Raw genomic sequence first — 11,845 nt, forward strand, 5'->3', positions numbered from 1 at the left:
AAGTCATCCTTGCTTCGAGGGACTGCCTATGATGATGATGATGACATCAACTTCTAATTACATTTCAAAAACTGTCAATATTCAAGTTAAGAATATATATTAGGAGTGATTACAAAGCTGTAATCTAAAGAATGGTTCAACTGGGGTTTTAAGCTCCTGTAGCAAACCTCAAGCAAGGACTCGGTGCCCCGGGGCGGGTGTAAGTTTATTATTAAAGTTGTGCTCATGACAATGTAAAAGACACAGTGAGGTGGAGGGAGGGGGTGATTGGTGAATCTAAACCACACTTTGAAGGTATTGTGGAGGTGGGGGGAGGGCGACAAATTAAACCCGATTCGATAGCGGTGGAAACACTTCCGGAGTGCACACTCCTTAATATAATCATCGCTTAACTTGATTAGCAGAGGGGAAAATTGACCAGGATTCCCGCCCCCGATCACTGTGTAGTGACACCTACACCAGGTCTAGACATCAGCTTAGAGCTCCGGCTGTGAAGCTGCTATGGTCGAACAGCCAGCACTCGGGAGTGTCCAATTTGCGGCCCCTGTGTTACGGCTCTTGACGCCCTGTTCGATTTTTTTTGTGGGCGTGCGCAGAGACGTTGCCTCATTGATGCAAACAGCCCGTAAATCAGAGTCACGAGATCAGCAAACTTGAGATATCTGCAAATTAACAGCCGCATAAATTTAAACTTTACATGTGCCCCTTGAAGATAAAAAAAAACGCAATGGCAACTTGGTTAAGGCATCAGAGGACGAAATCACACCCCAAACAAGGTCCTGCAAAAGGAGGCAGAATCTGTATTATTGATTAGCGTGTGTACCCATGCATAATATACAGAAATATGCGCCAAGAAACACAGGGCGATTTTCTTTAAAAATAGGAATGTGCAGCATTGCGCCCTTCAATGCATTTATGAAACTGGCTATTTTCTGAATTTACTACAAATCCGCCTATTGCACCACAGCCAGACAAACCGTGACACAGAAGAGGCGGAGGCATTGCAATGCAAGGCCACCTTAATAGAGGGCGGGCACTGCCATTTTAAAAGTTGCGGAGTGGGAGGTGGTGGGGGAAGTGGAAGAGAGCGAGTATGTGCGCATGCTCGCTCGCTGCTGTAATCTACATCCGCGCCCTTTCCTCTCCGGGGCTCGGAGTTCAGTTTCATATATATATATAAAAATATAGATTATATATATATTTTTTTCTTTGTACATTCAAAGGGAGGGAGAGGGAAAGAAACCCCCTCCCGAGAGCATGAAATACATTAAATATGGAGCGAGAGGAGAGCAGTGCGGAAGCGGACGGGTGAGATTGTGAATCGAAGCGTTGGCTACAATTTGGAGACTTTGTATCGAAGGGGCCTGCAGCGGATCACAACGTTCCATTGAACCTGCAGCGGATCACACAACGTTCCATTGAAAGTGAAACGGATCACACAACGTTCCATTGAACCTGTAGCGGATCACACAGCGTCCCATTGAAAGTGAAGCGGATCACACAACGTTCCATTGAAACCGTGAACGTTCCATTGATTGAAACTGAACGTTCTATTGAAACTGAACGTTGCATTTCATCGGCCCCGCCGGCTTTCTTTGCGTTCATTGCAGCTCGGGAGCCTGAAATTTGCTGTGTGTGTGTGTCCCTTTCCATTCCCCCCCTCCCCTCCCCTCCTTTCCTCCCTCCCCCCATCTCTCCCTCCTTCCCTTCCCCACCGCACCGAAGATGGGCGGCGCGTTCGCTAAGATCTTCGGCAGCAAGGAGATGAGGATCCTGATGCTGGGCTTGGACGCGGCCGGCAAGACCACTATCCTGTACAAGCTGAAGCTGGGCCAGTCGGTCACCACCATCCCCACCGTGGGCTTCAACGTGGAGACGGTCACCTACAAGAACGTGAAGTTCAACGTGTGGGACGTGGGCGGACAGGACAAGATCCGGCCGCTGTGGCGGCATTACTACACGGGCACGCAGGGGTTAATCTTCGTGGTGGACTGCGCCGACCGCGATCGCATCGACGAGGCTAAGCAGGAGCTGCACCGCATCATCAACGACCGCGAGATGCGGGATGCCATCATCCTGATCTTCGCCAACAAGCAGGACCTGCCCGATGCCATGAAGCCGCACGAAATCCAGGAGAAGCTGGGTTTGACCCGGATCAGGGACAGGAATTGGTATGTGCAGCCGTCCTGCGCCACCTCGGGAGACGGACTCCATGAGGGACTTACCTGGCTCAATTCGAATTACAAATCCTAACTTTGGCCCTTGGATTCTCTCTCTCCTTTTTTCCCTCCTTGAATCGATTCGGTTGGATTACACCTTTTACAGAGAGAGGGGGAAAAAAATCCTAACTTGTACAAGACACACACGGAAAAAAAGTGATTTTTTTTTTGGGGGGGGGGTGGGGAGGGAGGAGGGTAAGAGGAATTTTGCAACCGGCTAATTCTGACTTCCAGGTTCTCTTAAATGTCAGACTCAATCCAGCCAGGGCCTGAAGTAAGAGGGGGTGAGGCATACAGATGAGATTTAAGATGGGGAGGGAGGGGGGATATATACACAGGCTATGCAATGGTGGGAGAGATTCTGCCCTATCGGTTCTTGAACGCTGCTCTTGGTGACACATCTTCTCAACTATACTTACAATCGACTGCTTAGTAATTGGTTTTTGAATAGATTCATTAAATGCGACACACACTTCCCCATCATGCTATGCAAAAAGAGGTGTGTGTGTGTGTGTGTGTTTTTTTTTACAGTAGAAGACATTTCCCAATCTCATCCTCCCTCACCCTCCCTGTTCTGATTTGCCATGGTTGAAATAAAATCTCTCAGATAGAATTTAAATTGAGTGTTTCTCGACTTGACAACAGTCTGACTTTGGGGGTTGAGTGGGGGGATGGGGTGAGGGTGGGGAGGTTGGGTGGCTTGAAGTTATTTTTGTAATTGATTTATATAAAAGGAGTATTTCTGCCATGGACGGGGAGGGGCGATCAAGATTTTGCTCTCTTTCCCCCCCCCCTCCCACCCCCCTTTTAAATTGGGTTGTGCTGCTGACCACACCTTGGGTCACTATTCTGGCCTCCAGTGGAGGAAGGCCGGCCAAGATTCCCCGCGACCCCCGCCCCCAGAAAGTCCACGTGTGGAATGAGTTACAGTTGTGGGACAATGTTCTCGCCTTGAAGAATGGCCACTCGGGTGAGTGACTGCAAGAGTTGTGAGCCTTCAGGAGGGGAGAGCAGTGACATTGAAGTAAAATGAGACTTCCTCCTGCTTTCCCTGATTAATTGAGGATTGGAATGCCTGCAATGCAAGGGCATTACGTTCCCTCCCCCTCCCCCTCATAAAATTAGGGTATTGCACCGCTAAACAATGAATGATTGACCACTCCCGGTATTCGAACCTTGAAGTGTGTTTTTTTTTGGAGGAGGTAGCAAGTCGATTGGAACAGGAGGAGGCCATTCAGCCCTTCGAGCCTGTTCCACCATTCTTAGATTATGGCTGATCTGTACCTCCGCTCCACTTACTGTTGCTCCATATCCCTTAAAGACCTGTCGATCTTAGTGGGGCAATTGGAACTTAAGACTATCGTCGGCCATTTGGGGGAGTGAGTTCTAGATTTCCACTTCCCTTTTGTGTGAAGAAGTGCTTCCTGACTTTTCTCCTGAATAGCTTAGCTCTAACTATATAAGGTTATACCCCACCCACCCACCGGTTCTGCACTCTCCCACCTATCTACTGTACCGAATTCCTTTATCATTTTCAACTCTTTGAATAACATCGCCTCTCAACCTTCCAAACTCCAGAGAATACAAGCCAAGCTCACGCAACTTGTCTTTGTAATTGAACCTTTTATGCCCTGGCATCAGACTGCAATGTGATTCTGTCAATCAGTATCTCACAAACACGTGTCTCTCGGTTACTGCCTCGCACCCACCCTGCCCCGCCCCCATCTCTCTCTTTCTTCCCCCCCCTCCCCAAAAATAGAATGTGCGCGTGTGAATCCCAGGAGAGGACAAAATTGGGCTCTGTTGTGATGCCCCCCCCCCCATAGCGAATAGCCCACTGACACCCAGCTGTCCAGGTTCTCAAAAGGATGGCATGGGGGTGTGCTCAGCATGCAACAATCGGCAGAGGGCGGGAGAAGGGGCAGAAAATGAAAGGGGAGGAGGAAATTGATGCCCGCTGTCTGGGTGGAATACTCCATTGGTGTTGGGGTTCAAAGTTCAGGCACTAACGCTGGGAAACTGGGTTTTGGGGATGTGGTTGCAAGCTACCTTTGGAATGATTTAGGTAATAGTCGAGAGGAAGTTTAAAATTGGTTCTGCATTCGAGGGGAAAGTTTCAGGTGCATTCCTGCGACATTACAGCAGAGTTTAGGGCACAGCATCCAGCTGGCCAGTGTGAACTTGGCTAAACAAAGCTGGAGTTACTCCGTCTACTTAAAGGACACTCCCTGAGCCATTGGTCTGGGTCGTTGGCTGAACCGTGTACCGTGGGCGCCAATGGGATCGCGAGCAATGGGCGCTGCTGCCTAGTGTAACCATCCAGACTGGAAGGTCCATGTGGCGATTCCCAGCCTCTTGCTGCACAGCTCGATCCCAGCCGAGGTGTTGGTGGGACTGCTACCTTCTGGAGAGGAGGGTTGGAAATGGCGGCCCTGATTCCACTCCCAGTCACGGTCGAGGCTCTCTGGTGAAGAGGACCAAGGTCCCCACCCCTCCCCTGCATCCCCCCCAAAGGTGCCTGTGGAACCATATCCCAGCACATAACTACCTCGACAAGGTGGAGAAAATAATGAGCAGGCCAGGAAAATAATGTCCAGATGTGTTCTCTGATCTCCACAGTCACCTTGCGTTGTGCACGTGAACTTGTTCGAGGTGTCTCCCGTTCTAAGCGACTTGGACCACATCCTACCCACCTCTCTCCCTCCTGGTTCTTGCTTTCACTCGGTGGAACCCTGCACTTTCTGCCTCTCCCGACCTGCTCTGAAAGATCTCCAATGCAGGACCTGTGTTGGTGAAATATGTGGAAGGTGGGGGGAGAAAGAGGAACGGTATCTGTGCGGTACCATGTAAATACCAGTAGGGGTCACTATTGTGCACTTTCAGCCCATGCTAGCGACACCTAGTGGGAGTTAGAAGGTTGGAACTGCGTTCACGCACTGCAGGTGGTCGTAATGGCCAACGAGGAAGTGTCTCCCCGTTCGAACAGTTGCGTTGCCGGCACCGTTTCTTTTCATTCTATTTTGAAGCCTCCTTGTGCTGTATAATGGCGGGCTGCATCATGGAAGTGGAGGAGAAGGGATGGCCGCTGAATTCACGCGACCTCTCGGTTCCTGGGGGAGGGCGGAACGCCTGACGTGTTCGGTGAAGGAGGAGGCAGAGGCCGATTCATCCTGTACCCCCCCCCCTGAATCAGAGGCACGTGCCATAGGTCCATTGCCTGGCCTTGGTGTGATTAAAACGGGAGGCGGACGGTGTGTGATGTGAATAACCTGGTGAGGTTAGGGAAGTTCATGCTTTTTAATTTTTTTAAAAAGACCATTTTATGTAAGGGCAGAGTCTCTGCATCAGCCTTTAATGTCACAAAATGGGCCCTCGTCACTATAGCTCCAAGCGTCAGAATGTTTTGTGCCAATATTAGTGACATGGCGTTCGAGGTACCTAGGCAATGGTGTGCAATGTATGTCCCTCTCTAGACTCTCTGCCTGCTTCAGAAAGTACTGAGCGACCCGTTGAAAGGATGCTGGGTGTGGTACTGCGTTGTGCTGTGCACAGCAGCCTCGCACAGTCAATGCCCACTTCCACAATCTGCACTCAACTGTCTCAAGTGACACATTTTCTTTAATGATATCTCCAATAGGCCTGGTCCCGCCCGGCTGCACATTCAACCATTTCACAGTTAAATCGGGGGGACTGGGTCAAACAGCGGGCGCTGCATTCGGCTCCAGCCGACATTGCTGCGGTGCCTGTCTGGAAGAGGTCTGTGCGGAATAAATTTGGGGAGGGTCACCCCAAATGAAACGTTGAGGACAGGCCCTGAGCACAGTGCTGTCTAACTGAGCACAAAATTGTCAGCCTCACTTCATGAAATGTGTGTGTGTCTGTGATGTGACCATGTCAATGGTGCAGTAATGCCGACAGTTTTGAGGTTGGGCCACACTTTTAGGGTAGAGGGAGCTTAACCTTGGCCCGTGTCATTCTTGCCCTGGGAGTGTTTGATGGGACAGTGTAGAGGGAGCTTTACTCTGTATCTAACCCGTGCTGTATCTGCCCTGGGAGTGTTTGATGGGACAGTGTAGAGGGAGCTTTACTCTGTATCTAACCCCATGCTGTACCCGCCCTGGGAGTGTTTGATGGGACAGTGTAGAGGGAGCTTTACTCTGTATCTAACCCCATGCTGTACCCGCCCTGGGAGTGTTTGGGACAGTGTAGAGGGAGCTTTACTCTGTATCTAACCCGTGCTGTACCTGCCCTGGGAGTGTTTGATGGGACAGTGTAGAGGGAGCTTTACTCTGTATCTAACCCGTGCTGTACCTGCCCTGGGAGTGTTTGATGGGACAGTGTAGAGGGAGCTTTACTCTGTATCTAACCCCGTGCTGTACCCGCCCTGGGAATGTTTGATGGGACAGTGTAGAGGAAGCTTTACTCTGTATCTAACCCCATGCTGTACCCGCCCTGGGAGTGTTTGATGGGACAGTGTAGAGGAAGTTTTACTCTGTATCTAACCCCGTGCTGTACCTGCCCTGGGAGTGTTTGGGACAGTGTAGAGGGAGCTTTACTCTGCACATACTTACTGTACCTGCCTGTTAGATGCTGACACTGGTACGTAAATTCTGCAGCGCTGTGATTGAGGATAAACGCTGAAGAAAATAGGAGGTTCTGGGATATAATGCTGTAAATTTAGCCTCAATAAAGACTTGCACCAGTTATTTCCACAGGAGTTCTCTTGATCACTTGGCGCGACTTGGGCGAGAGACTGGCGAGAACCCAGGGCGCTGCGGAGCATAAGGCCGTCTGCATTGCTTCACAGGGTTTGTAAATCTCTGCCCCAGAGAGCTATGGAGGCTGGGTCATTGAATATATTTAAGGTGGAGATAGACAGATTTTTGAGCGATAAGGGAATAAAGGGTTTATGGGGAGTGGGCAGGGAAGTGGAGCCGAGTCCATGATCAGATCAGCCATAATCTTATTAAATGGCGGAGCACGATCGAGGGGCCAAATGGCTGACTCCTGCTCCTATTTCTTATGTTTCCGCCAAAGTTATGGGGGGCCCTCCGTGGAATCTGTACCCCCTCTGAGGCTCGGCCAAGGAGGCCCAGTTGACGGGGTGCTCGATTACTCTCCCAATGGCCCTGGGGGAAGCAGAGGGGTCACTCGGATTGCCATCTCTGGCTGGGTGTGCCCCTGGAGGTTGCGCTACACACGACCTCCTCCAGCCAGCCGCTCCGCCCTCGCGTCCCCTCTCCCATTGGTCGCCCAGTAACATGGCCATTCTCGCGGGGGCGGGGCCTCGCCGAGGCCAAGCGAACAGACTCCTCACCCGATTGGATGATTCTCGACTGTCAATCAAACGGCCTGTTCCCATCACACATCAATGTACAAAAGTGTTGAAATCGTGTTTTTTTGGGGGTTAAACGCCCCGGTGATTTTTCCTCTCGGGTTGCCCCCTCCCCCAGCAGTGTCTGGGAGATTAATCTTTAATTCCTGGAGACTCCCAGCCAATCCTGCAGTGTTGAGGGCAGCCCCTAGCTGTGGCGTGATGCAGACTGGAAGCTGTCGAAAGCTTACTGCTGCGCACACAGGCTGTTTCCCTTAACCCCCTGAGTGCTGAAAGACTCTGGTGCAGGTGTGTAGTGACTGAGTCTCCCTCCCCCTTGGTGCTGCTATCTCTCTCTTGGTCTGTTTCCAAAAAAACATTCTATATATTAAAAATGTGAATCTTCAGATTGGGCTTTATGACTTTGGGGGAAAGGAATTCTGTTGTTTGCAATGAACAGATGTTTGAATGAGAAAACTCGAGTCTCAAGTGGAACCTGGCCCTTCGCGGCGTGACCCAGTGCTGTTGCTCATCGCCAAGCATTCGGGGAGAGCTCGCCAGGCTTAATACACAGAAGGAGCTGCTGGTACTCTCTAGGACATGTCCACAGCAACAGGGTCGATCGACAGAGGACTGGTAAGAGCAGAAACACATCACACCGACAAGAAGGAGGGTGGGAGGGGACAAAAATTAAGAGTTGGATGCTTCAGATAAAATATCATTGCAGGCTCTCCCAGAAACTTGGAATTTTCCTTCAGGACAATGTTGAATAAACGAAAATTCGCGAATCCTGGGTGGTTTTTTTTGACTGATTTTGTTGTGCAGTGATGCTGCTGCTGTCTCCAGGGATGATGGTCACGGGGGCTTTCCGCTCTCGCCTCCCGGAGGCTCTGGCTGGTGCTGCACAGGAAGAGGCCATTCGGCCCATCGTCTCTGTGATAGAGCTCTCCCTTTCGTCCCACTCCCACCCGCCCCTCCCCCGCCACCCTTTCCCCATAGCCCTGTAAAGATTTTCCTTTTAAAGTATTGAAAGTTATTATTGAATCTGCCTCCACCACCCTTTCAGGCAGTGCATTATAGATCACAACTCGCTATGTTTAAAAAAAATCTCTTTATCTCCCCTCTGGTTTTTTTGCCAATCACCTTAAATCTGTGTCCTCTGGTTACTGACCTCCTGCCAATGGAAACGGGGATTCCCTATTTATTCTCTCAAACACCTCTAGTAAATCTCCTCTTAACCTTCTCTGCTCTGAAGGTGAACAATCCCAACTTAGAAGAGCTACAGCACAGAAGGCAGCGATTCGGCACTTCAGCTAAGTCCCATTGTTTTCCCTGCCCCCTTTCCCCGTAGCTCTGCAAAATACATTTCCTTCAGATACTTACCCAGTTCCCTCAGGTACTTATCAACTTCTCCAATCTCTCCATGGAACTGAAATCCCTCATCTCTGATATCATTCTAATAAATCCACCGCTGGATGAAAATTTAAGCTAAGTAAAAAGAAATGAATCAGGGTTATTTTTAAAAGGAATTAGAATTTGTCGACAAGGTGTGTAAACTGAATTTCTGTTCAACTTCAAGCTGAGCCACCAGAATTACTGTCAGTTAAATGTAAGAAAGACTTGCATTTATATAGCACCTTTCACAGCCTCAGGACGTCCCCAGTAACACAGCCAGCGAAGTACTTTTTGGAGTGTAGTCACTGTTGTAATGTAGGAACAGCAAGCTCCCACAAAGAGCAATGTGATAATGGCCAGATAATCTGTTTTTAGTGATGTTGGTTGAGGGATAAATATTGGCCCAGGACACTGGGGATAGCTCCCCTGCTCTTCAAAATAGTGCCATGGGATCTTTTGCGTCCACTTGAGAGAGCAGACTCGGTTTAACATCTTATACGAAAGGCAGCACCTCCGACAGTGCAGCGCTCCCTCAGCACTGCACTGGGAGTGTCAGCCTGGCTCCTGTGCTCAAGTCTCTGGAGTGGGACTTGAACCCACAACCTTCCTGACTCAGAGGCCGAGCATGCTACCCACAGAGCCAAATTAACACCTATGGTTCAGTTAGCTAATCGGGTAGAGTTGTGCTATAATTAGTCTCTGCGCTTGCACAAGGAAGGTGGGAAATCATCCGGGGTTCCTGCTCCTGATCACTGAGCCCTGCTGGTGCATGAGGGCAGGATGTGTGCAGGCACAGTCTGCTGGGTTAAATATGCTGATGTGGGTGTTTTGCTGCAGAGCACTGCACCAGCCAGTCTGACTCAGGAAATTCACCACAGTGCTCTTCAAGTGGAATCCAGAAGTGGAACAGTGTGGGTGACCTTCAGTTAGGAGCTTTCTATGCCCCCACCCCCGCATATTCTGATCCCACGCTCCGGTTTTCCCCTCACCCAGCCCTTTGGCAGAACATTTTGCAAGTCCCAGATTCCCTGCATAAACTCCTTCGCGATCAGTTTGTCCTGTTGTAATTGCTGTGAGCATGTCCTAACTCGCACCAAGTCCCGCTCACCCAACACCACCCCTGTGCTCGCTGACCTACATTTGGTTCTCAGTTAAGCCACGCCTCGATTTCAAAATTCTCATCCTTGTTCTCAAAACCTTCCATGGCTTCGCCTCTCCCTATCTCTGTAATCTTCTCCAGCCCCACAACCCCGCCAGATATCTGCGAGATACTCTGGCCTCTTGAGCATCCCTGATTATAATCGCTCAACCATTGGTGGCCGTGTCTTCAGCTGCCAAGGCACCAAGCTCTGGAATTCCCTCCCTAAACTTCACTTCCTCGCAATCTCTCTTTCCTGCTTCAAGACGCTCCTGAAAACCTATCTCTTTGACCAAGCTTCCTGCCCTAATTTCTCCTTATGTGGCTCGGTGTCAAATTTTGTCTGATAATGCTCCTGTGAAGCACCTTGGGACGTTTCACTACGTAAAAGGCGCTATATAAATAAACGTTGTGAGAGGTTCTAGTTATGAAAAAGGGTTTGAAAATTTTAGGCTTTCTGGAAAAACAGAAGGTTAAGTAGGGAAGATCTCAGAGGTTTTCAAAATTATGAAAAGAATTTCAAGAGGATAAACAATGAAAGATTGATTCCAATGGTTGGTGAATGTGTAACTAGGAGGCACAGACTGAGGATTATCATTAGAGGAACAAAGGGCAAGTTAGAAGATTTTTTATCCACACAGAGGGTAGTTAGAACATGGAATGTTTCAGTATAAGTGCTAAATAGGCAGAGTCAAGAACATAATTTTAAAGGGAATTGGATAAATATTTGAAAAGGAAGAATATAAAAGGGTACAGGGAGAGGGAAGCGAAATGGGATTGGAGCAGACATAGGAACAGGAGGAGGCCATTCAGCCCCTCGGGCCTGTTCCGCCATTCAATGAGATTACGGCTGATCTGCGACCTAACTCCCTAAACCCACCTTTGGCCTATATTCCTTAATAGCTTTGGTTAACAAAAATCTCCAATTTAAAATTAACAATTGACCTGGCATCAGCTGCCATTTGCGGAAGAGAGTTCCAACTTCGACCGAATGGCCTCATTCTGTGCTGAAATTTCCATGATTTCCAATGTGACTCTTCCATTGTTCAAAGTGACAATAACGTCTCTTTAAGGGAGAAGGGACAGCAGCCAGGGTCCCTGCTCCTGTTGGTCTCCAATGCTCCCTCCACCTCCTCTCCCCGCCCTCCATACCCCAAAGGAGAGGTGCTGGAGGCTGTTCAGCATTGGGACGTCTGTGTTCAGTTACTTAAACTATTAAATTTGTTGCTTTTGTTTATTTAACAACAACAACTTGTATTTATATAGCGCCTTTAACGTAGTGAAACATTCCAAGGCGCTTCACAGGAGTATTACGAGATAAAATATTTTACACCGCGCCGCATAAGTAGAAATTAGCAGGTGACGGGTCAAAGAGATAGGTTTTAAGGAGCATCTTGAAGGAGGAAAGAGAGGTGGAGAGGTTTAGGCAGGGAGTTCCAGAGCTTGGGGCCCAGGCAACAGAAGGCACGGCCACCGATGGTGGAGCGATTATAATCAGGGATGCTCAGGAGGGCAGAATTAGAGAAGTGCAGACATCTCGGGGGGGTTGTGGGACTGGAGGAGATTACAGAAATAGGAGGGGGCGTGGGGGGAGGCCCTGATCGTATTAAATGGCGGAGCAGCTCGAGAGGGCGTATGGCCTACTCCTGCTCCTATTTCTTATGATCTTTTCTTATAATTTTATGTTCTTATAATTTTAAAGACCTCGATCAGGTCACCTCTCAATCTTCTGTTTTCTAATGGAAAAAGCCCCAGCCTATTCAGTCTTTCCGTCCTACA

At 49.3% G+C, this 11,845-nt stretch overlaps 1 protein-coding gene across 1 annotated transcript; it reads left to right on the forward strand.

The window, feature by feature from the left end:
• The first annotated feature begins 1,067 nt into the window (after positions 1-1,067).
• On the forward strand, positions 1,068-2,832 carry LOC139239203 (ADP-ribosylation factor 6-like). Its single transcript, XM_070867846.1, has one exon. The coding sequence runs from the start codon at positions 1,726-1,728 to the stop codon at positions 2,251-2,253; it is 528 nt and encodes a 175-aa protein (XP_070723947.1). The 5' UTR covers positions 1,068-1,725; the 3' UTR covers positions 2,254-2,832.
• Positions 2,833-11,845: the final 9,013 nt, after the last annotated feature.

This window comes from Pristiophorus japonicus, chromosome 26 (assembly GCF_044704955.1).
Source record: "Pristiophorus japonicus isolate sPriJap1 chromosome 26, sPriJap1.hap1, whole genome shotgun sequence".
Taxonomy (NCBI): domain Eukaryota; kingdom Metazoa; phylum Chordata; class Chondrichthyes; family Pristiophoridae; genus Pristiophorus; species Pristiophorus japonicus.